General features: G+C 42.3%; 1 protein-coding gene and 1 pseudogene across 3 annotated transcripts in view; both read right to left on the reverse strand.

Moving 5' to 3' along the window:
• The window catches only part of LIMA1 (LIM domain and actin binding 1), a 108,513-nt gene that overhangs the window by 27,027 nt on the left and 55,089 nt on the right, over positions 1-26,397 (reverse strand). For all 3 annotated transcript variants that reach the window (XM_012441372.3, XM_012441368.3, XM_012441369.3), the window contains 3 exons: positions 18,638-19,102; positions 3,829-3,913; positions 2,197-2,345 (listed from right to left, as the gene is read on the reverse strand). In XM_012441372.3, coding sequence (XP_012296795.2) covers positions 2,197-2,345; positions 3,829-3,913; positions 18,638-19,102 — 699 coding nt within the window. The remainder of the gene's footprint in view (positions 1-2,196; positions 2,346-3,828; positions 3,914-18,637; positions 19,103-26,397) is intronic.
• Positions 14,213-15,166, reverse strand: LOC105709481 (DNA-directed RNA polymerase II subunit RPB4-like; annotated as a pseudogene).

Here is a 26,397-nt window from a genome sequence, read left to right on the forward strand (position 1 = left end):
GGCTGCATCTGTGACAGGAGCGGGCCGATGAAGGGAATGTGAGTATGACTGAGTCACCTAAGGATGGTATTCCAGATTATGGCCCACAGCTCTGGGGCTGCATCTGTGACAGGAGCTGGCAGCTAGCACGGCAGAACAACACTGCAGCCCAGCAACTCCTTCCATCTCCAAGCCCCACCTCCAGAACTGCTGCCAGAAAGTATGTGCCTTGTTACAACCATATTCTGTAAGGGGCCTGGGAAATTCTTTGCAGATGAGGTAAAATGTACTTTTTACAAGAATTCCTGAAGACTTTTCAACTCTTAAAGTCTCCAGAGCAGGAGAACTGTAATGCAGAAATGGTTAGGAGTTAAAAAAAAAAAAAAAAGTCACTCAACAGGTTTCCCCACATAGGGAGTCACCTCGTGGAATGTTTGCAGCAGGAGGGCACTGAGGAGTAGCACAATCTGGTAACAAGAGGAAGTTCAGCTTCAGAGATCCCAATTTGCTGTCTCTCCTGCCCTGCCTTCTAAGAGAAGTCTAAATTTGCTCACTTTTCACATTCGCAGTGCATGATCAGCCCGTGATACTCCACTTTGCTAACTGATTTACACACATCATCTCTTCTTAAAACACAAAGTTGTTAACGTTACGGCTTAAAAACCAAGATGAAATTATTCATTGCCCAGAGAATTAGTCCACCAAATAGTATTGGAGAATGTATACTTAATAATGTGGGGAAGAGAAGGCTTAACTCCCAGAATACACATCATAGTTTCTAATATGCACCAATTTTGATCTGCCTAGGAACAAATACAATTCAATACTGTTCTTTTGATTTTGTTAAACAATTAGGACATCAAGAGATTAGTGGTTTGTAATTTGAAATCTTAGGGCAAATGCTTGAAGGACACAAAAATATATGTGTGTACATTTGTATCTATGTGTGTATATATATGAATAAATAGCACTTAAAAGGTAACTTCTTTTTTTTTTTTTTTTTTTTTTTTTTGAGATGGAGTCTCACCCTGTCACCCAGACTGGAGTACAGTAGCTCTACCTCAGCTCACTGTAACTTTCATCTCCTGGGTTCAAGCGATTCTTTTGCCTCAGCCTCCTAGTAGCTGGGATTACAGGTGTGTGCCACTGTGCCCAGCTAAGTTTTTTTGTATTTTTAGTAGAGACAGGGTTTCACCATGTTGGCCAGGCTGGTTCCAAACTCCTGACCTCAAATGATCCGCCTGCCTCAGACTCCCAAAGTATGTGAGCCACCACGCCTAGCTAAAAGGTAACTTCAATTAAGCAGTTCCATAGTGCTTGCCAGTTAAGCACAGGACAATGTAAAATGGAAAGACCCACCATTGTATTTTGAATATCAGAATTTTCATGCTTACTGAGCACATCACCTTCTTGTGATTTCTCCCTTTTTCTTATCTACTATTCTACTTCTTTAGGAAAACAGTACATCTTACGGATTAAAGATTAAGTAGACCATCTATTGTATGACTACTTCATATGAAATTTCCAAAATAGGCAGATACATAAAGACAGGAAGTAGATCAGTGGTTGCCAGGGGATGAGAGGAGGGGGAGTTGGGAGTGACTGCAAAGGTATGGGGTTTCTTTTCAGGGTGATGGAAAGGTTCTGGAATTAAACAGTGGTAATGGTTTGACAACCTTGTGAATATGCTAAAAATCACAAAATTGTGTACTTTAACATGGTGATTTTACATTATGTGAGTTATATCTCAGTAAAAAATTATTTTAAAAAACACTCATTAATAAACATAACTGATATTTCTCTCTAGTCTTCTTCGTTCTTCCCTCAAAAACCAAAATAAACTCTCCAGTCTTCTTCCTTCTTCTCTCAAAAACCAAGATAAAATAAGAATTCTATTAAAACTAATAAAATACTACTTATTTAACAACAACACAAACATTAAGTAAAAGAGCCAGAGAAACTCTCAGTGATATTACTAACTGGTAACATCACAAAAAAAGCGAGTACGCTGGGAACGAGGACTAAGAAAGCAAAGTCAGGATTAGACCACAGTAAGAATAGCAAATCCAGCGAGGATAGGGTTCATGTGAAAGAAAACAGCTAGGGGACCAGGACTCAGATGTAAGGGTCTGGTCACATTTCCTAGTTCTAGTACTCAGTGACCATCTGCTGGATGGGAATGAGTGAATGAATGAATGAATGATGCAGAACACATACTGTATAGTTGGTTGAGCTGCTTTGTTTGGACACAGCTGCCTGGTACTTGGCCATTCGATCCTTTATAGAGGTTTCCGAGAGGCGTGGAAGTTCCAGATTTCGCCTACTCTCATTTTTCTCCAAGTTGAATGTAGAAGACGACAACTGACCTGGAAGCACCCAAATAACATGTTTTATTTTATTTCTGAGATGGGGTCTCATTCTATCACCCAGGCTGAAGTGCAGTGGCACGATCATAGCTCACTGCAGCCTCGAACTCCTGGGCTCAAGAGATGCTCCCGCCTCAGCCTCCCAGAGTGCTGGGATTATAGGTGTAAACCACCATGACTAGCCAACATGTTTTATTAGAAGATAAAAGTGATTCAAATAATTTCAAGATTCTAAATTTTAGGTTGTTATCTAATGGCCAATTTCTTCTAATAAAAGCACAAAGAAGAAAATCAGGAATATAATTGTCATTTCTAAAGTAATATTCATTCACTTTTTTTTTTTTTTTTGAGCCAGGGTCTTACTCTGTCACCAGGCTAGAGCGTACAGGGCAGTGGCACGATTATAGTTCACTGCAGCTTTGAAGTCTTGGGCTCAAGTCATCCACACACCTCAGCTTCCCAAGTAGCAGTGAGTTCAAGGACGCACCACCATGCTGGGCTTTTTTCTTTTTTTTTTTTTTTCAGTAGAGACAGGTCTCACTATGCTGCCCAGGCTGGTTGCAAACTCCTGGGTTTAAGTGGTCCTCCTGTCTTAGCCTCCCCAAGTGCTGAAATTACAGGTCTGAGCCACCATGCCTGGCCCCATATTTTAAAATTTTGGGTAATTTAACATGAAAAAGAAGAGATCACAATGCCTTTTAATTTGCATTTCTTTGATTATTAGGTAGCTGATGATTTTCCTGTTTTTATAAATTTTTTATTTTGTGAAGTGCCTGTATATGTCCCCTTTAAAACATAATAATTCCACTCACAAAGTGTTATCACTGGTAATACAGGGTAACAAAACTTGATAGGGGACACAGCCCATCTATCGAAGCCCTCAAACCCCAGATGACTGGAGCTGAAACTGATTGTAGCACTTTCCTTACAGCCCCTCAAAGTACCCTTTGGTTACCATAGGTTACCACTAACAAGGGTGGATTAAAAATACAAAAAAAGTGGCATGGTGGCTCACGCCTGTAATCCCAGCACTTTGGGAGGCCGAGGTAGGTGGATCACCTGAGGTCGGGGGTTCGATACCAGCCTAGCCAACATGGAGAAACCCTGTCCCATCTCTACTAAAAATACAAAATTAGTTGGGTATGGTGGTGCATGCCTGTAATTCCATCTACTCGGAAGGCTGAGGCACAAGAATCACTTGAACCTGGGAGACAGAGGTTGCCGTGAGCTGAGATCGCACCATTGCACTCCATCCTGGGCAACAAGAGTGACACTCTGTCTCAAAAACAACAACAACAACAACAACAACAACAAAAGCTATTTATTGAATGCAATGAGAATTGAGAAAGGCTTACATCTAATAGGGAGACTTCCTTTTAATTTGTGCCACTCTTCCTTTAAAAGCATTGGCTTTGAGTCCAAAAGATGTTGCTATACTGAGTACTTTCTATAGGACCTCATACACATGGAACTCTCTGCTTACCTGGACCTATTTCCAGGTCATCCAGAGAATAGCTGTTTTCAGAGATCTTCCTTCCATTTGTACTTCGGCTTTGGGCTCGGAGAATCTGTTTGGAAAACGAAACCCAACAATAAGTTTTGCAGAAACGATGGGAAATTGTGATGCAAGGTTCAACTTGCAAATCTTTTTTATAAATAAAATACAGGTTCAATTTTATTTTTATCTTCCTTAGAATTTTTTAAAAATTACCGGCCGGGTGCAGTGGCTCACATCTGTAATTCCAGCACTTTGGGCGGCTGAGGCGGGTGGATCACGAGGTCAGGGGTTCCAGACCAGCCTGGCCAAGATGGTGAAACCCCGCCTATACTAAAAATACAAAAAATTAACCAGTTGTGGTGGCAGGCGCCTGTAATCCCAGCTACTTGGGAGGCTGAGGCAGAGAATTGCTTGAACCTGGGAGGCAGAGGTTGCAGTGAGCCAAGATCGTGCCAGTGTACTCCAGCCTGGGCAAACAGAGTGAGACTCCATCTCAAAAAAAAAAAAAAATTATAAATATCAAGTGCTACATATTCACAGGTGCCCAGGGAAGAATAAGTAACTCTATATAGGTAACATTCTCTGCTAAAGATCACTTCCTAACCAGCAAGCTTTGTAACACTTATTGGAGGGGAACCCTCACATCCGAGATGACAATGACAAGTCCTTCCAAATTGCCAAGTCCTGACACAGAATCTGCTGTTTCCTTTCTCCATCTCATGTTATCTCTGCTATTGCTGCTTTGGTTCATGTCTTCATCATCTTTCCCCTGGACTACTGCATTACACCTCTTTAACTGGTTCTTCATTATCTTCCAATCCAGTCTCTATGACGCTGCCATTATCCCCAAAATACAAAGTAATTATCCAAAAATATAAACCTATTTTACTCTCCTGGTCAAAATTCTTCAGAATTCCCACTCACTTCTGAAATTAAATCCAAAGTACTTAGTAAGTCACAGAAGTCCTGTCCTAGATCTGGTCCCTATCAAGCCAGCCTCCTTGGTCCTTCTGTTGTCTTGCAAATGCCAGTTTCTTCAAAGACTCAGTGTAAGCCCTATGAAGTCTTGAGTACCTCCCCAACATAAATTTAGGTAATCTTTCCTCTGTTCCCAAGGTACCTGGTGAAACTGTTGTGTGACTGTCCCTCTACTGCACTGTAAGCTCACTGAGAGCAGAGACCATGCCTTTTCATCCATGTATTTCCAGGACTTATAGAAAAGTGGATGGCACAGATTTAGCCTGGGTGACAGAGCAAGACTCTGTCTCACACATACACACAAAAAGAAAGAAAATGAAGATCATTGGTCAAGAGGAAAAGATATATCAGGCAGGATACTCTCATTCTACATTTTTAATTTTTATTTATTTATTTTTTTGAGACAGAGTCTCTGTCGCCCAGGCTGGAGTGCAGTGGTACAATCTCGGCTCACTGCAACCCCTACCTCCTAAGCTCAAACAATTCTCCTGTCTCAGCCTCCTGAATAGCTGGGATTACAGGCGTCTGCCACCACACCTAATTATTTGTGTTTTTGGTAGAGATGGGGTTTCACTATGTTGGCCAGGCTGGTCTCAAACTCCTGACTGCAAGTGATCTGCCCGCCTCGGCCTCCCAAAGTGCTGGGATTACAGGTGTGAACCACCGCGCCTGGCCCACATTTTTTATTTTGTTTCAACATACTTCTCATTTGCTGATCATTAAAATAAAGAAAATTCCACAGACTTATTCTAAATGGTGCTGCCTCAGAAGATAAACACTACAAAAATTAGAATTTTCAGAACTCAAAATGGGAGAAAGCCTGCTGATAAACTTCTTTTGAAAAACCAAAAGGAGCTGGGCACAGTGGCTCATACCTGTGATCCCTGTACTTTGGGAGACTGAGGCAGGTGGCTTATTTGAGGTCAGGAGTTCGAGACCAGCCTGGCCAACATGGCAAAACCCCGTCTCTACTAAAAATACAAAAATTAGCTGGGTGTGGTAGTGTGTGCCTGTAATCCTAGCTACGGGAGACAGAGGCAGGAGAATCGCTTGTACCTGGGAGGCGGAGGTTGCAGTGAACCGAGATCAAGCCACTGCACTCCAGCCTGGACAACAGAGAGACACCCCGTTTAAAAAAAAAAAAAGGAAAAATCAAAAGGAAATAGGTTCTGCATTCTTAATACAGATATTTACTTTCTATCTAAGGTAAAGTTCAAGCACAATTCCAAGAATATGTGTTACATGTTACAACCTGCAGAGAGCTCAGCTTTCTGTCTAATTGGAGCTATACATCCTTCTCTGTCTTGCGTGAAGTCCCTGCACTGCTGTTATTGGGAGCACAATCATTTAGAACCAGAGCATACACCTTGCCAGGGCAGAGGCTTTCTTTGATTTTAAATGCATAAAATGTCCCATCTTTGCTAGCTTTTAATTTAAACTACTGGGTTAAATAATACCCTCCTCCCCACCACCTTTTGAAGCCTTTTGCTCCATGGGGGTATCAAAACTCTGCATTAATTTCTTTCAAGTACTAAAAAAGTAAATGTGCAAAGTCACTTGGCCTCAGAGAAAAATAGGAAGAGAACTGTCTCTGACAATCCCTTATGCTGACTGTGGCTCTCAGGAGAAACACAGCTCTGAGGTAAGATGGGTTTTAATGATATCCCAGGGAAGCACAGCATTACTTTCAATATCCTTCACCTCCAAACCACTCCAACATTAATAACAAGGTTGGGCCAGGCATGGTGGCTCACACCTGTAATCCCAGCACTTTGGGAGGCTGAGGCTGGTAGATTACCTGAGGTCAGACATTCAAGACCAGCCTGGGCAACCTGGTGAAACCCTGTCTCTACTAATAATACAAAAAATTAGCTGGACATGGTGGTGAATGTCTGTAATCCCAGATACTTGGGAGGCTGAGGCAGGAGAATCACCTGAGCCTGGGAGGTGGAGGTTGCAGTGTGCCACTGCACTGCAGCCTGGGCAATAAGAGCTAAACTCCGTCTAAAAAAAAATAAAAATAAAAATAACAAGGCTGGGCATGGTAGCTCATGCCTGTAATCTCAGCACTTTTGGAGGCAGAGGCAGGAGGACTGCTTGAGGCCAGGCATTTGAGACGGGTCTGGGCAGCATGGTGAGATCCTGACTCTGCTTTAAAAAAAAAAAAAAAAAAAAAATTAGCCAGGCATGGTGATGATGCCTGTAGTCCCAGCTACTCCAGAGGCTGAGGTGGAATGACTGCTTGAGTCCAGGAAGTTGAGGCTGCAGTGAGCTATGATTGTGCCACTGCACTCCAGCCTGAATGATATAACAAGACCCTGTCTCAAAAACAAACAAACAAAAAATGATCTCAAATCCACTGGAGTTTTATAATCCACATTTTCCAAGTGGCAATCTGAGGTACAGGAAGAAGGAGGGGTTTCCTCCAATATTCCTCAAGGAAGTAAAGGAACACAACACACACACACACAGGACTTCTGACACCAGAATACTCTTGTGTAACAGGCTTTTATCACATTTTAGCTCTTTTTACTCAGACACTTGAGGGAGCCTTAATCATTCTAATGTCAAGGAAAGAGAGTAGACAAGACACTTTGAAGACTTTCTGGAATTTCCTAAGTCCTGGCCTCACCCCACCCAGCAAGTCCTCCTTCCTGTCAGCTGACAAACTCTGGTTAGTATGAACATCACTCAAATATTCTCTGTGAATCCATAAATCAAATGCACCAAGACGTACTAGTAAGAGGATAAAAGTTTGGGGCTGTTAGCCAGTAGTCTGTAGACTTTTTTTACATATTTTTAAAAAAAGAAATAAAATAAGTTAGGTTCTAAATAAGTAACAAAGCAGGATTCCCTGTCCTTTCTACACCTATCTTCAGAAAAAGTTATCTTGAAAAGTTGATTCTCAACACTTTTTACTGAGTCCCCTACCTCACTTAGCCACTTCCTTTGATGTTTCAACTTCAACCTTCCTTTGGATGCTCTCATCTTGCCAAAGTCAAGGACAGAGGGAAAAATGAAACTTTGCTGAACTATGCATGGGGATCGGGGCATAGATAAAAGCTAGCCTCCTCGATTTTTCTCTCAAGACTCAAGACTTTAAGTCTTGAGAGAAAAATTTCTTTCTTCAGGAACTCTTAGAAAAAGAGTTCATGTAAGTAAAATAATATACATAGAAAGAGCTTTTAAACCAGGTGGTAGGATTTCTCTACATTTTCTGTATTCTCAAGCATTCTACAAATACTATGTGTTAGTCTTATAATTAGGGTAAGAAAAAAAAAGGAAGGAGAGATAACAAGTTATATCTATTAATTTAAGTAAACAAAAATGGTAAAACCAAATGCTAATGAAGCATTGGGGAATGTGTCCTTAGATTGTACTAGCAGTGTTATAAAATAGTATAATCTTGAGAACAAGATGTAAATATGTAAGAATAAATAATAAATCATACCTTTTGATGTAAGAACAATGTTTAATGAATTACATCTTTTTAAATTTTTTTTTTTTTGAGACAAAGTCTTGCCCTGTTGCCCTGGATGGAGTGCAGTGGTATCTCAGCTCACTGCATCCTCTGCCTCCCAGGTGTAAGCAATTCTCTTGCCTCAGCCTTCTGAGTAGTGGGGATTTCAGGTGCACGTCATCATGCCTCCCTAATTTTTGTATTTTTAGTAGAGATGGGGTTTTGCCATGTTGGCCAGGCTGGTCTCAAACTCCTGACCTCAAGTGATCCACCTGCCTTGGCCTCCCAAAGTGCTGGGATTCATGAGCCACCATGCCAGGCCCCAAACCCACAAGCTTCTAACTCTAGAGCTTTCATTCATATCTCTTGCATTCCAATGTATTTCTTCTGTTCACTGTCCTGATGCTTTTCAATTAGTTAAGCATAAAATGTGGGAAGACAGAGTTAATGTCTTTGAGAACACAGCTGTTGTTATGTTTTCAATTTTTCTCAGTTTCCTTAGATTTCAGATGTGTAGGGCCATGGCCCATTGTTTCTATCCAATAAATAGTTATAATATCCATGAAGATAGCATTATATGATAGAAGGGTTACTACACAATTTTAGTCTTGTTCTGATATTAATTAGCCACATGACATTGGGTATATCAATTAACTTCTCTGACCTCATCTGATAGCATCTGTAAAATTGTAAGATTGTAAGATTCTAACTGACTGAGGGCTGAGAGCTGGATTAAGTAATTTCTTAAACTCTCGTAAGGTTCTAGGATCTATATGTCAACAATTTTAATAGCGATTTATCACTCATTGTAACTCGCTGATGAATTAGAATGAGATAGAAGGCTAGAGGAAATGACTCTTAAATATATTCATCTGGATACATACCTACTTTGTGTAATTCAGTAGTGAGTCTGATAGCAGGAAGACAAAGGTAGTAATATTTTGTAGTAGGGGAAGATGAAATCTTTCCAGCCCCCTTGACATCTAATATAGCCAACACTGCTTAAAGAATGTTCCAGTCCCCTGACATTGCTTGTTGATATGTTTTACTATAATGAAACTGGCTAAAAACCAGTACATAGTTACTGGACATGAAAGTAAGCAGAGAAGAGATGAGTGGTCTCTAGCTGGCACATCAAGGGCAGTCATTTAGGGCAAGGAACAATTAAAAAGACTGCAATTCTTTGACTGGTATCTTTACCCTGGATCCATTATTATCTTAACACACACACACACACACACACAAAGAGATTACTCAGAGTTATTCATTAAGAATAAATAAAAAATTTATGACCAGGCGTGGGCTCATGCCTGTAATCCCAGCATTTTGGGAGGCCAAGGCAGGCGGATCACCTGAGGTTAGGAGTTTGAGACCTGGCCAACATGGCGAAACTGTCTCTACTAAAAATACAAAAATTAGCTGGGTGTGGTTGTGGTGGCATGCACCGGTAATCCCAGCTACCCAGGAGGCTGAGGCAGAATTGCTGGAACAGGGATGCAGGGGAGGGGTGGCGGGGGAGAGGCTGCAGTGAGCTGAGACTGCGCCACCGTACTCCAGCCTGGGTGACAGAACAAAACTCCGAAAATAAATAAATAAGCCGGGCGCGGTGGCTCACGCCTGTAATCCCAGCACTTTGGGGGGCCGAGGCGGGTGGATCATGAGGTCAAGAGATCGAGACCATCCTGGTCAACATGGTGAAACCTTGTCTCTACTAAAAATACAAAACAAAAATTAGCTGGGCATGGTGGCGCATGCCTGTAATCCCAGCTGCTCAGGAGGCTGAGGCAGGAGAATTGCCTGAACCCAGGAGGTGGAGGTTGCGGTGAGCCGAGATCGCGCCATTGCACTCCAGCCTGGGTAACAAGAGCGAAACTCCGTCTCAAAAAAAAATTAAATAAATAAATAAATAATGTAAGATATGTAGTCTTTACAAGAAATGTACCACTATAGTTAGATGTCAGTAAAAATAATGCTGAGAATAGCCTTATTTACATTTTGGAAATGACAAGACAAGCTATAAACTGTAGGTGAGTATGCTAAATCAGCAAAAAGTTAGTTTTACCAAAATATGTGAGAAAGAGTGCATTGATAGAAAAACAAAGACAATTCTTGTGTACAATTAACAATAATAATATGCAAAACCAATTACCACATTTAAAGGACTAGCAACGTATCTTATTGGAGATTAAACGTCAGGTCAAGGTAAGAGTCAAGACTCACTGACAGGCAAATTAAAGATATACTCCCCAAAACTGAGATGACTGTATAGACTCCACAGTGATGTTAATAGTTATTCAAATACTTTTCCTCCCCAAACTCACTTTAAATTTTTAACTTAAAACTACACAACTAATACCAATTATGAACATCCTCAGAATTATATTCTTCTTGGGATATAATTCTAAATAACTTAAGACACATTTAGAAAGCAGAAGAAAAATTTTTATCATGATAACATTAAGTAGATAAAGGAACATATGCAATAATAATTTCTGTAACAATCTGGGGATTCCCTATGGACACCTACCCATTCATCAAGAAAGCCTATGTAAATTATTTCTTTGATGCAGATTACAGATTGGCTAGCTATGAATAAACACCTGATAAACAGAAATCATCACACTTTAGCTTGGTTGCCTTACTCTCTTAAAGGCTCATTCTACTACATCAATACATATATACTGTTAAGTACCAGCGTTATGCAAAACTAAACAAAATACCAAGTGTCATTTCCAGGAACTTACAAGAAGAAAACCACAGTGATGTTGGAACAAGTGAAGCTTTTGTTGGCATTTTGATGCTATCTATACATATCATGATCCTGGTGCTAAGAGGAACTGAAATTCAGAGGGAAGCTAAAGGACTGGGGGTCTAAGGGGAGACAAGTCATAAACAAGAGAAAAGGGTGTTGGGGCAAAGGAAATTTCCTTTGTTATTTTAGATACATCTATTTTACCTGAATATAACTGCTTTATTTTTATAATGTAAAATAAGTTAGGCCAGGTGCGGTGGCTCACACCTGTAATCCTACCACTTTGGGAGGCCGTGGAGGTGGATCACTTGAGACTGGGAGATCGAGACCAGCATGGTCAACATGGCGAAACCCCGTCTCTACTGAAAATACAAACATTAGCCGGATGTCGTGGGGTGCATGCCTGTAATACCAGCTACTCAGGAGGCTGAGGCAGAGAACTGCTTGAGCCTGGGAGGCGGAGGCTGCAGTGAGCTGAGATCGCGCCACTTCATTCCAGCCTGGGTAACAGAGGGAGACTCTGTCTCAAAAACAAACAAAAACAAAAACAATAAAAACAAATGTCAGCTGGGTGCGGTGGCTCACGCTTGTAATCCCAGCACTTTGGGAGGCCGAGGTGGGCAGATCACGAGGTCAGGAAATCGAGACCATCCTGGCTAACATGGTGAAACCCCGTCTCTACTAAAATACAAAAAATTAGCCATGCGTGGTGGCTCACACCTGTAGTCCCAGCTACTCAGGAGGCTGAGGCAGGGGAATCGCTTGAACCTGGGTGGCAGAGGTTGTAGGGAGCCAAGATCATGCCACTGCACTCCAGCTTGTGACAGAGCAAGACTCCGTCTCAAAAAAAAAAAAAAAGTCAACATGACAATAACGAGGGTCATAACTAGTTGATCAGCTATCTTTTTTATAAAAGGATGTCCTGAATAGTTATCTTAGCCACCTAAAACCTAGATTAATACATGTAAGAAATTAGGAATGCTAAACCACATTCACTAAGTGTCACTGTGGCATTTCTTTTTTTTTTTTTTTTTGAGAAGGAGTTTCACTCCTGTTGCCCAGGCTGGAGTGCAATGGCTCCTGCCTCAGCTTCCCAAGTAGCTGGGATTATGGGCATGCACCACCATATCCAGATAATTTTGTATTTTTAGTAGAGGTGGGGTTTCTCCATGTTGGTGAGGCTGGTCTCAAACTGCCAACCTCAAGTGATCTGCCTGCCTATACCTCCAAGAGTGCTGGGATTACAGGCATGAGCCATTGAGGCTGGCCTAAGAAATAGGCTTTAATCAATTTTCATTATTTGGAAGGTAGCTATGCTTACTGCTATACCATCAATGCTACTTCCTTTTATTAAATAAACACTATGAACAAAGTTATTGACCACTAGGGTATAAAAACATCCTTACTTTTTTTTTTTTAATTTATAAAAATAAGAATTTTTTATTTTTACCGTATCTAGGAGCAAACATAAAACTATCCTCACTTTAAAAGCCAACATTGTTCTTTCTCCTTCTTGGATCACAAGTTCATATACAGTCAAGCAAGTGCCCCATAGAAAAACCCCAGAATTGAAAACAGGTGTATTCCCTTCAGAAAAATCAAAACTAGAATGTTTAGCTATTAAAGTGTTTCCCCCCGCCCCACACTAAGATCAAGTAACTTCACTGCAGTGGCTCAAGAGTGGCTGACTCCCTCCTTCCAAATCAGTCCATCATAGAACATCTATTGCTAAGTAGCAAGCCAGAGGCTTAGACTGGATCCCTCATAGTTGCAGACTTCAAAGTGTTCAGAACTTCAAGCCTGGCCTATGAAGTAAAATCTTTTTTTTTTTTTTTAAGTACAATTGCAATTTTATTTTTCTCCAGAGGATAGTTTTTCTTGAGTCCTTAAGAACTCTGCTTCTTATATGGGCTTTGGTGGGGGTCATGGGGCAGCCCCCACAGGTCTCATTGAGGTAGATGTGTTTGGTCCTTGTGGGCTTCATGAGCTCAATTCCTGACTACTGTGCTGTGAATAGCACAGCTCACAAAGTAATGCAGCTTCACATCCAGCCTGGGAAGTACACAGGTGTCAAGGACACACACTTCAGAAACATCACTGACTGCTGCGGCCACTACGTTTCAAATGATGAATTTCTTAATGGGCTTGTTGTTGGCCACGCAACGGACACAGTTCATGGAACAAATAGGCTGCAGTGAATAGCACACCCCCGGTTGTGGCCCTCTTTGGCACGACCATTGTTTCTTCTTCTCTTTGTGATCTTGGAGGTGCAGACTCAAGAAAGAAGAAGTAAAAATCTTAATTTGAGGGTGACTAAATGAGTGCTTTAAGGCCACTTGGCCCAAATACACATTCTGCAAGACAGTTCAAGAAAAAAGGCAAAGTAGCCATCTCCCTCAAGGCTATGGGCTCCACAATACTTAGCACAGTTGTCCCCAAGTGTAAACACTTCCCATGGCATGCTTCTTCCCTGTGCCCCAGGTTAGGCACAATGATGCCAAGGAGCTCTGTCATTGACACTCTCATCCTTTAAGAATTTCAGGTCAGATGTGGTGGCTCACACCTGTAATCTTACCAGTTTGGGAGGCCAAGGCAGGAGGCCAAGAAGTTTAAGACCAGTTTAAGACCAGTCTGGGCAACGTAGTGAAACCCCATCTCCATAAAAAATTTTAAAAATTAGCTGAGAGTGGTGTTGCACACCTGTGGCCCCAGCTATTTGGGGGGGCTGAGGCAGAGGGGTCAAGGCTACAGAGGGGTCAAGGCTACAATGACTGTACCACTACACTCCTCCAGACTGGGCCACAGAGTTAAGGCCCTATCCCCATAAAAATAAAAATAAAAATAAGCATTTCAAACAATAACAGTGGTTTAAGTCTTCCTTTGGTATCTAGAAAAAATTGGTCTTTCTCTATAAAGTCTACTATGTTCTGGTCTAGTTTCAAAAAATATAAACACACTGAAATTAAAACATGAAATATTAAGAATAAAAGATGGTGTGGAGGCCAAAAACCATGAATGAGGTAGTCAATAGTGTGGCTTATATGACCCCTCGCCTGACCTCACACTTCCCAGAGGCACGTTCAGAAAGCCCCTGGCAGCCACTGCCCAAGGCTGCTCCAAGATTACATGTCACCTGGGCCTATGAGTTATTTGAAACAGAAACCTAACCCAACGCCAAGCTGGGCTCTCTTCTGCAATAGAATTTCTGTGCAAGTCAGCCCCAGACCCTGGGAAGGTGATGTGATGCCTGGGGACGTGGTTTCTCCGAGCAACAGTGATGTTTGGAGATTAATACTGAAAGCTGTGCTTTGTCAGGATGTCATCAAGAATCTGCTGCAGCTCCTCATCTTCAAACCGCCCCTCCAAGCTTGGGATTAGAGCCTTGGACTCCTTGGCAGTCTCTGGGCATAGGTTGGCCAAACAGGTCAACTCAAACTTACGAAGCTTTTTCTGGAGTAGCAAGCTACGAACACTGGAAATGGTCTCTCTGTTTTTGAAACGACTGGAATGGGCTGTACAGTTTAATGTTCTTATGAAGATTTCTGAGAGTTCCTGTTCATTCTCTGCACTCTCATTCTGTTGCTTTTGATGTTCCAGAGGCATATGAACTTCTGAATTTAGAAGTCTCAGCTGTTTCAAACTCTTTAGGAAAGATGAGCTGCAACGTATCCTCTACGTCACCAGCCTGTGGATCACTGCTGCCTGCCGCCATCGCTGCATGCCACCACCCACCAAAAAACATCCTTACTTTTTAAAATTTTTCAAATAGACTCAGCGTCTCATTCTCTTGCCCAGGCTGCAGTGCAGTGGAGCAATCATAGTTCACTGCAGCCTCAAACTTCTGGGCTCAAGCAATTCTCCTGCCTCCTGTCTCAGCCTTTCAAATAGCTAGGACTACAGATACACCACCATACCATCACTCCCAGCTTTTTTCTTTTTTTTTTTTTAAAGAGATGGAGTCTTAATATGTTGCTGGTCTCAAACTCCTGGCCTCAAGCCATCCTCCTGCCTCAGTCTCCCAAGTAGTTACGATTACAGGTGTGAGCCACTGTGCTCAGCAAAACATCCTCACTTTGAAAGAAAATAGAGATGGGGGAGTATACAGATTCATACAAGACTATTTTATATATATATATTTTTTGAGACAGAGTTTTGCTCTTGTCACCCAGGCTGGAGTGCAGTGGTAAGATCTCGGCTCACTGCAACCTCCACCTCCCGGGTTCAAGCGATTCTCCTGCCTCAGCCTCCTGAGTAGCTGGGATTACAGGCATGTACCACCATGCCTGGCAAATTTTATATTTTCAGTAGAGACTGGGTTTCTCCATGTTGGTCAGGCTGGTCTTGAACTCCCGACCTCAGGTGATCTGCCCGCCTTGGCCTCCCAAAGTGCTGGGATTACAGGTGTGAGCCACCGTGCCTGGCCCATACAAGACTATTAAAGGGAGTATAATATAAGTGCCCAAAGATGGCTGGGCACAGTGGCTCACACCTGTAATCCCAGCACTTTGGGAGGCCGAGGCGGGTGGATCACCTGAGGTCAGGAGTTTCAGACCAGCCTGGCCAACTTGACAAAACCCCGTCTCTACTAAACATACAAAAATTAGCTGGGAGTGCTGGCAGGCGCCTATAATCCCAGCTACTCAGGAGACTGAGGCAGGAGAATCACTTGAACCTGGGAGGTGGAGGTTGCAGTGAGCCGAGATCGCACCAATGCACTTCAGCCTGGGTAACAGAGTGAGACTCTGTCTTAAAAATAAATAATAATTGGCCAGGCACGGTGGCTCAAGCCTGTAATCCCAGCACTTTGGGAGGCCGAGGCGGGTGGATCACGAGGTCAAGAGATCAAGACCATCCTGGTCAACATGGTGAAACCCCGTCTCTACTAATACAAAAAAAATTAGCTGGGCATGGTGGCGCGTGCCTGTAATCCCAGCAACTCAGGAGGCTGAGGCAGGAGAATTGCCTGAACCCAGGAGGCGGAGGTTTCGGTGAGCCAAGATTGCGCCATTGCACTCCAGCCTGGGTAACAAGAACGAAACTCCGTCTCAAAAAAAAAATAAATAAATAAATAAATAATAATTTAAAAAATAATCTAAACTGTTTTCAATATGGACAATGATGCTTATTTAGAAACAGTGATAAGACCAAGGGTGGCTGTGCTTTCCACTCCCTAAGCAGTCCATTAAGTGACAAATGATGAATCAGGAAATTTAAAAAGGGAAACACAAAAAGCAACCAAACCTAGAAGTCCAGGTGAATCTTCGGTCTCTTCCATCTTCTTCTTCGTGTTTGCAAGGGACAGGGATGTTACTGTGTTACCCAGGCTAGAGTGCAGTGGCGATCATGGCTCACTGCAACCTTGAACTCTCATGCTCAAGCGATCTTCTGCCTCAGCCTCTAAGTAGCTGGGACTATAGGTGCATACCACCACACTTGGTTAATTTTTAAATTTTTAGTAGAGACAGGGTCTGGCTATGTTGCCCAGGGTGGTCTCAAACTCCTGGGCACAAGCAATCCTCCTACCTTGGCCTCCCAAAATGCTGGGATTACAGATGTAAGCCACTGTGCTCAGTCTTTTCCATCTTCCTATACTTTTAGCAATCAACTGGATTGCCCGGTGCTATCAGCCATCTAGTAGGATCTTTTATTTTTATATATTTTTTGAGACAGAGTCTCATTCTGTCACCTAGGCTGCAGTGCAGTGGATTATATTGGCTCATTGCAACCTCTGCCTCCCAGGTTCAAGTGATTCTCCTGCCTCAGCCTCCTGAGTAGCTGGGACTACTGGCACACGCCACCATGTCTGGCTAATTTTTGTATTTTTAGTGGAGATGGAGTTTCACTATGTTGGCCAGGCTGGTCTTGAACTCTTGGAAGCAAGTGATCCCCCCACCTCTGCCTCCCAAAATACTGGGATTACAGGCGTGAGCCACCACGCCTGGCCTAGTAGGATCTTATATGGGAAGTTTTTCTCCTCTCCAAGCAGACTTAGAGAGATAGGCTTGCTCTGACCATATCTCACTAGATATTTACGAGAAAAAGTTTCTCACCATATCCTTACACATAATCAGCTTTTTTGTCTGCTGCAGTCCCAGTCATTTCCTACCTTTGGCCAGTTTCAACACGCAGCAGCCTTTTGCACTGAATCCACATTGTGTGTACTGGCATGACATCAGCTATCCTATTCCTAGCAGGGTCTGAGAGGAGGAGACTTACAATGGTGCTTTGAGTCACAACAAAGCCCCTTCCTCTCTATTTAGGATTTCTGACATTTTTTCCTTCCACTTAAAATTCTTCTTCCCATTTAAATAAAAAAAATTTTTTTATTAAAACCATAAAGGGGAAAGAAGGAGTTGGCAGGACTAAAGGTCTAAAAACTTGAGAGAGAAGAGAGTTAAGAAAAGTTATAAAACTGCTTTGTGGTTACATCTCTTGCCAACTGGTTTCACTGTTAAAGTAGAGCTAAAGCTCATGCACAGAAAAGTATCCCAGCTTTACAAATGGTCAAAAACTCCTAGACTTCAAACACGACCCCCATTCAAGAACTTTTCTAATTCTAAGCAGAAAAGCGATTGGCACTCCAAGTTTATGGGAAGAAATTGACAATGTCACACCTAACATAACGGAAGACTACAGGATGCGTTATTTTTTATCTCAGAAAGAATGCTTCATATTATTATATTACTTTCCAAATATTGGGATTTGGGCCAAATATTTAGCTTTTAAAAATCCTGCTTTCCCATATAGGTGGAATCTAGAGTAAAGGATTGCTTTGCTCCCCATCAGGTCTGTTTATTTCATTATAACAACTGTTGTAACGAACCATCCCCGTGTACAAAGCCAGGTATGTAGGAAAGTATGAGAAAACTGGAAAAATTTACCAGCTCCTCGGCCTCTGGATAGTGTTATAAATCACCAGCATATGTAACTCATTTTCTAGTTAAGTAATTCCCTCTGGGGAGAGGTCTGCAATCCACATGAAGGATCAAATTTCATTAGCAGTTGTAGGAAAACGCAACCCCGTGCATTTGCAAGTCAAAACTCCCGAAAGCTATAGCTAGTCTGGCTATCTTCATTGATTTTTCCTCAGAGATAATTTTAGCTGATAGAAAACATTTGTTGGAAGGCACAGACGAGGAAGTTGAGAAGAAGAGAAGGTATTCAGCTAGCAGAGACAAGTAAGCCTCAGTCTTAATGTTAAACTCTGGCCTTAACACTCAGTCTGCAGCTGTGTCCAAGCAGAGAGCTATTCGGCAGTAATTCCACCCCCAAAGCTACAAATGATAAAGAGCACAGGAAGACAAGTTAAAAGGGCAAGTTTACAAAAACACATAATCCACTCGGTATTAAACTCTCTTCATTTCTAGATACTGATTTGAATCCCAGTATGAACTTGATTTAACATTAAATTGGGTCAGAGACTCACAAATCTTAGCATCTACATACATATAAATAATTCATTTGAGACTATTAACTTATCTAACTGGAATCAAAAGACATACTGACCACATATTCCCTTCTACTCAAAATGGCTAGATTAGAAAAACAGCTTTGTTTAGTACCTGACTTGGCCTTCTCAAGTTTCAAACCCGCCCAATTCTTACCTTGGTTTGAGTTGGTTCACCTTTCTCAAACATCATCTTAAGCCTGTTCAGTGGAACGTTGTATTTCTCTATTTTGCCTGAAGCTTCTGTGTTTTCACTGATTTCTGATTTTTCTACTTCATGCCTGGATTCTCCTAGACAATTTTCCATTTTTTTACTTTTTGTTGAGTGGTCTTTAAGATCCTCACTGTCCTTGATATGGGGATATCGATACTGAACGAGGGCTTCAGGAGGTGACCTGAATCTAGATCTGGGGTGGATTTGTTCCTCTTGGTCAGCTTCGGCTCCAGAACCAGCGTGGCTTGTCACTTCAGCAGGAGGATGGTCCGCTCTGTGCCTAATCTCAGTGCTGCTGTTCCTCAGAGAGTCTGTTTGAGACTCTGCTCCCAGCCCTGGGTTCTCCCACTTCTTCTTTAACACAGTCAGGGTCCCCCTTCTAAAGCTCTGGGAGAGATTTTCAGTGTTCTAGAAGAACAAGAAGTAGGTGCCAGTTAAAACTTGCCTGCTGAAACATTCAAACATGTTGTTCTTTGTAAAATGAAAGTTAAAACTCCAAGCTGCTCCTGGTCCACTGCTGTTTCAGACAGCTGTGAACAGTTATAGCCCTGCCACATGGAGAAAGCATCCACCCGGGAGAGGGAGAGGGGAAGAGAGAAAAAGTCAGGAGCTGAAGCAGGAAGTGATAAAACAGGATGGCCTTATAAGGACAAAATGAGAAGAAGGGCAAGCCCAGCTCTGATGATAGTTACATGAGAGACAAGAGATTTTTATCCAAAGATTAATGGGGAAAAAAACAAGAAAGAAAAAGCAAAATACAAGTGCTTTAAACACTGTAACTAAACATTAGCAAAAGTTCATCATCACCTGCCATAAAATAACATAGTAAATTCTGTTTTTTTTCTTTTAAATAAGACAAAGATGCAGGATAGCTGAAACTATATGATATCATTAACTATGGATAGCGGCAGCAAGGACTGAAACTATTTGTAGAACCCTAGAGACGTCACCAGACTTTTCCAAGTATTTGCATAAATATTTAGTTATATCTGACAAAATTTACATGCATATGAGCAGTCAAATTTTATTTTAACATAAGAATTTATTTATTTTTCTACCTGCTCTTCTCTACAAGTTTATCTGTGTATAAATTCTCAGTTATTGGGACTGGGCACAGTGGCCACACCTGTAATCCCAGCACTTTGGAAGGCCAAGGCAGGCGGATCATGAGGTCAGGAGTTCGGGACCAGACTGGCCAACATGGCGAAACCCCATCTCTACTACAAATACAAAAATTAGCTGGGTGTGGCAGTATGTGCCTGTAGTCCCAGCTGTCCCTGCCTCGGGAGGCTGAGGTAGAAGAATCGCTTGAACCTGGGAAGCGGAGTTTGCAGTGAGCCGAGACTGTGACACTGCACTCCAGCCTGGGCAACAGAGTAAGACTCCATCTCAAAAAAAAGATCAGTTATCAGGAAATTCACTGTCTTACAGATCCTTTGTATCTGTATGTGTACATGACATGAATAGATGCTATAATACATGCCATTTTCCCTGCTTGACTCTCCACATCTCCCAACCAAGATAGCCACTCCTGACAGTTTATATGATATATATGCTCTCATTTTTTTCTATTTTGTATGCTATATGTAAAATATGCAGGCTTCAAAAGCAAGTAACACCACTAATCACTCAGATGAGCAAAGGACACACACTTACATATCTAAGAGAGTTCATGTTCACCTGGGCCAAAAATGGAATTAATTTATACATATAAGACAGACTGAAAACAACCTGGAAACTGTCACTGCTGTTCCACAATAATAGAGGAAACACGCTTGTTGAAAATTAAATGTCCCGGCTGAGCACTGTGGCTCGCACCTGTAATCCCAGCACTTTGGGAGGCCGACGCAGGTGGATCACCTAAGCTCAGGAGTTCAAGACCAGCCTGGCCAACAGGATGAAACCCTGTCTTTACTAAAAATACAAAAATTAGCCAGGTGTGGTGGCATGTGCCTGTAGTCCCAACTACTCGGGAGGCTGAGGCAGGAGAATCACCTGAACCCATGAGGCAGGGGTTGCAGTGAGCTGAGATCACGTCACTGCACTCCAGCCTGGGTGACAGAGTGAAACTTTGTCTCAAAAAAAAAAAAAAAAAAAAAAAAAAAGAAAAGAAAAAGAAAATTAAATATCCCGTACTTTGAAAGGACTGTTCTCCTAAATAAATTGATTAGCACCACCTTCCCAACAAACTGCAAACTCCAATACCTTCTTATTCTCCACTCCTGTAGTCTGTGACTCACCGGTCTTTCAATTAAGAAAGAAAGGACAAACAACCTAGGAATTAAACAGGATTAGCAGCTATTTTGGGAATTAAGTCTCTCACCCTATTACTCCTCTGAATATACTCTGAGAGCCACTTCATCAAGTAGCAACAAGGCTTGAAAAAAAAAAATCATAGAACTGCTTGATTCTAGTGTTTAAATTTTAGCTTACAAAATGACCCACGGGGGGAAGAATGTATGGATCAGAGATATAAGAAGAGCTTAAAAAGTTTTCTTGCTGGAAAAGAGAGAATTACAAAACAGCTCCAAAGCTGGTTCTACCCTAACGCCCAGCAGCACTCTTGGCTCTGTACGGTCTCGTGCCACACAGTGGATGAGTCATCTAGGTCTCTGACTTCACCTGCCCTACTGTGCCCACACAGGAGCCCTGACAATCCAAGTGGCACTCTGCCTTGGTAACTGGACACTATTTTTCTCAGATACATATCATGTGATCAAAGGATACTTTTCAGTGACGAAAGCAAATTATAAGACGGCATGATCCCATTTTGCTTTATTTTTAATTCTTATTTTTCAGAGACAGGGTCTCACTTTGTCACTCAAGCTGAACTGCAGTGGAATAATCATAGCTCACTGAAGCTGTTTGACCTCCTGGGCTCAAGTGATCTTCCCAACTCAGCCTTCTGAGTAGCTAGGACTACAGGTGTATGTCAGCATGCCTGGCAAGTTTTTTTTTTTTTTTTTTTTGAGGATGGAGTCCTGCTGTCCCCCAGCTGGACTGCAGTGGCACAATCTTGGCTCAATGCAACTCCTCCACCTCCTGGGTTCAAGCGATTCTCTCTGCCTGAGACTCCCAAGTAGCTGGGACTACAGGTGCACACTGCCACACCCAGCTGATTTTTGCATTTTTAGTAGACATGGGGTTTCACCACATTGGCCAGGCTGGTCTCGAACTGAGACCAGTGTTCCGTCCGCCTTGGCCTCCCAAAGTGCTGGGATTACAGGTGTGAGCCACTGTGCCCAGCCCAATTGCCTCTTTAAATTTTTCATTACTTTATCTTATTTTAAATTTATTATTTTTCTCTATTACAAAAGTAATAATTTATTGGGGGAAAAACTCACAATCAATATAGGAATGTGTATGTGACATGAATAGATGCTATAATACATGCCATTTTCCTTACTTGACTCCCCACATCTCCCAACCAAGATACCCACTCCTGACAGTTTATATGATATATATGCTCTCATTTTTTTCTATTTTGTATGCTATATGTATTTTGCACAAAATCATACTATAATTACTGTTCTGCACTTTGCTTTAATCACTTAATGTGCTTCTGACATCTTTTCATACCCATACATAAAATCTTTAATTTTTTTTTTTTTTTCGAGATGAAGCCTTGCTCTGTCACCCAGGCTGGAGTACAGTAGCATAATCTCAGCTCACTGCAACCTCCACCTCCCAGGTTCCAGCAATTCTCTTGCTTCAGCCTCCCAAGTAGCTGGGCTTACAGGAACGTACCACTATGCCACCTAATTTTTGTATAATTAGTAGAGATGTGGTTTCACCATGTTGGCCAGGCTGGTCTTCAACTCCTGACCTGAGGTGATCTACCCGCCTTGGCTTCCCAAAGTGTGGGGATTACAGGTGTGAGCCACCATCCCCAGCCTCTTCTTTAAATACCTATTCATGTCCACTTACCTCAGCTGCTAAATGCATTGAAGACTTCTGCTTTATTTGATCTCACTATAGCATTTGACATTACCGACCACTCTCCCTTATAAAAATTACTTCCAACTTTTCTGCGATATCCCTTTTTCTTAGATTTCTTCCCATTTTGAGATGCAAGAATGGTGTGGAAAAAACAATAATGAAAAAAGAGATTTCTTCTCATTTATGTGGCCACTACTCAGTTTTTGTTTTTCATTCTTGTTGCCCAGGCTGAAGTGCAATGGCACCATCTCAGCTCACTGCAATCTCCGCCTCCCAGGTTCAAGCAATTCTCCTGTCTCAGCCTCCCTAGTAGCTGGGATTACAGGCATGCACCACCACGCCTGGCTAATTTTGTATTTTTAGTAGAGATGGGGTTTCTCCATGTTGGTCAGGCTGGTCTTGAACTCCGACCTCAGGTGATCCGCCCGCCCCGGCCTCCCAAAGTGCTGGGATTACAGGTGTAAGCCACCGAGTCCAGCCCTTCTCAGTTTCTTAGTTTTTCTTATTCTTTTCTTTTTTTTTTTTTTAAACAGGTTTCTCCTCCTCTGTTCCTCCCTTATATGGTGGAGTCCCTCAGGGTTTTTGTCTCAGGTCCTCTGCTTTGCTTACTTTACATATTCTCTGTATATAATGTTATCCATCCCAATTTCACCCACCATATAGATTATAGCATCAATAAATACAAAGATAGATCTATACTCTGTGACTATATAGACAGAGTTATAGAACCTATATCTCTAGTCAGATAGCTCTCCTTTTCTACCAATTCTACCTGGAAGTGCTAGAGGCGTCTTAAACTCCTCTTTGCTTAAGGTTGAAGTTTTCCCTTTTTTCCCTTCACTCCTCAGTCTTTAACCTGTCTCTCTTTTTTTTTTTTTTTTTTGAGACGGAGTTTCACTCTTGTTACCCAGGCTGGAGTGCAATGGCGCGATCTCGGCTCACCGCAACCTCCACCTCCTGGGTTCAGGCAATTCTCCTGCCTCAGCCTCCTGAGTAGTTGGGATTACAGGCACGCGCCACCATGCCTAGCTAATTTTTTGTATCTTTAGTAGAGATGGGGTTTCACCATGTTGACCAGGATGGTCTCGATCTCTTGACCTCGTGATCCACCCGCCTCGGCCTCCCAAAGTGCTGGGATTAAAGGCGTGAGCCACCGCGCCCGACCTAACCTGTTTCTTGTCTTGAATTCTCTATCTTGGTGAATGTGACAACCATCTTTTTGTCTGTCAAGCAGCCCTGTTCTCTTATGCCTTCATGCTGTGTGTATGCTGCTTCCTCCACTGAGAATACAAAGCCTCTGCCGCTACCTGTCCCCTCTGCTTTGCTAATTCCTTTTGGTCCTTTAGGGTTGAGTCAGGCACTGCCTCTTCTGGGAAGCCTTCCTTGATGTGGTATATAGTCCAGGTCCCTCCTCAATTCTCCCCCAGCCCACTCTGAGTATTTCTTTGATATGGTACTCATCACACCTGAATTGTAATTATATTTTCCAAATTCTAAACAGTCCCTTGGAGACAGAGAATACATCTTATTCTTCTTGTGTCTTCAGCAGCTGGAACATAAGAGATGCTCCATAGATGACTGTCTATACTTGTGGGGTTAACTTCTCTCATCCCATTGTTTTGAACCTAGTCCATTGCAGGCCTTTATCCTACCACTCCCAAACAATACAAGATGACCAATGACCTTCATGTTGCCAAATCTGATGGTCAATTATCAGCTTATCTGTGTGTTCTACTCTGACAACTCCCCTTCTAGAAACTCTTTCTTCACTTGGCTTCTGGCACTTGTTTCCTCTGCTGGTTACTCATTATATCTCCAAACTTTAAACACCAACGTGCCCCTGAGCTAAATCATGAGACCACTTCTCTGTGTATACTCACTTCCTAGTTTATCTCATGCACCCCATAGCTTTAAGTACCACTGATACTTTGACACACATCCATTTTATCTGCAGCAGGGATCTCTTCCAATTCCAGATTTTTATATAGTATCCAAGTTCCTACTGATATTTCCATTTGGATGTCTTAATAAAACATGTCACAGTTTACATGTGCAAAACTGATCTTCTACTATCTCTACTGTAGTCTTCCCCATCTCAGTCAATGGTTTTTGTTTTGTTTTGTTTTGTTTTTTGAGACAGTAGGCCAGGCGTGGTGGCTCACGCCTGTAATCCAAGCATTTTGGAGGCCAAGGCGGGCAGATCACCTGAGGTCGGGAGTTCAAGACCAGCCTGACCAACATGGTGAAACCCTGTCTTTATTAAAAAAAAAAAAAAAAAAAAAAAAAAGAAAGGAGACGGAGTCTCGCTCTGTCGCCAGGCTGGAGTGCAGTGGTGCAATCTCGGCTCACTGTAACTAACCTCTGCCTCCCGGGTTCAAGCGATTCTTCTGCCTCAGCCTTTTGAGTAGCTGGGACTACAGGTGTGCGCCACCACACCCAGCTAATTTTTGTAGTTTTAGTAGAGATGGAGTTTCACCATACTAGCCAGGATGGTCTTGATCTCTTGACCTTGTGATCCATCTGCCTCGGCCTCCCAAAGTGCTGGGATTATAGGCATGAGCCACCGCACCTGGCCTCAATTAATGATATTTTAATTTAATTGTGTTTGGGCCAAAAATATTGCTTTTATTTATTTATTTTTTTAACAGAGATGGGGTCTGCTATATTGCCCAGGCTGATCTTGAACTCCTGACGACAAGTGATTCTTCTGCCTTGACCTCCCAAAGTTCTGGGATTATAGGCACAAGTCATTGGCACGGCCAGTTCCACCATTATTGATTCTTCTTTCTCTCTACCTTCAACATACATCCTGACCATATCTCAATACCTATACTGCTACTACTCTAGTCCAAATCATATTATACTTGGCCTAAATCATTATAATTGTCTCTTAATTATGCTTCTGCCATTATTCCCTATATTCTCTTCCTTCTATTTTTTACATTAAAAAAAAATAGGGTCCTGCTAGGTTGCCCAGGTTAGTCTTGAACTAATGGTCTCAAGCGGTGCTCCCACCTTGGCCTCCTAAAGTGCTGTGATTACAGCCTTCTCTTCCTTTTTAAAAAAAAAATTTAAGTCAGGCCGGGCGCAGTGGCTCACGCCTGTAATCCCAGCACTTTGGGAGGCCAAGGTGGGCAAATCATGAGGTCAAATCGAGACCATCCTGGCCAACATGGTGAAACCCCGTTTCTGCTAAAAATATAAAAATTAGCTAGGCGTGGTGGTGGTGGCACGCGCCTCTGGTCCCAACTACTCAGGAGGCTGAGGCGGAAGAATCGCTTGAAACCAGGAGGTAGAGGTTGCAGTGAGCCGAGATTGTGCCACTGCACTCCAGCCTGGCAACAGAACAAGACTCCGTCTCAAAAAAAAAAAAAAATTTAAGTCAGATCACATCACTCCTTTGCATATAAATCCTCTCCAAAGGCCTCCTTGCATTCCGAGTTAAAGCCCAGGTCTTTACAATGACACCAAGTGACCTTTCTCTTCTATTCCTCAAATACACCAAGACTGTTCTTGCCTGATGACATTCGCATATGCAGTTCCTCTGCCTAACTCTTTCTTCTCCCTGGCTCAAGTCCTCAAATCTCTGCTCAAACATCTCATCACAGGCCTTCCTTCACCACCCTAGGCTCTGTCCTCCTTACCTGCCTTATACTATTCCACAGCACTAATCACTAGTGACACAATTTCTTTTTTTTTTTTGAGACGGAGTTTTGCTCTTGTTACCCAGCCTGGAGTGCAATGGCGGGATCTCGGCTCACCGC

This window comes from Aotus nancymaae, unplaced genomic scaffold (assembly GCF_030222135.1).
Source record: "Aotus nancymaae isolate 86718 unplaced genomic scaffold, 86718_ANA_hifiasm-v0.15.2.pri h1tg000016l, whole genome shotgun sequence".
NCBI classification, from domain to species: domain Eukaryota; kingdom Metazoa; phylum Chordata; class Mammalia; order Primates; family Aotidae; genus Aotus; species Aotus nancymaae.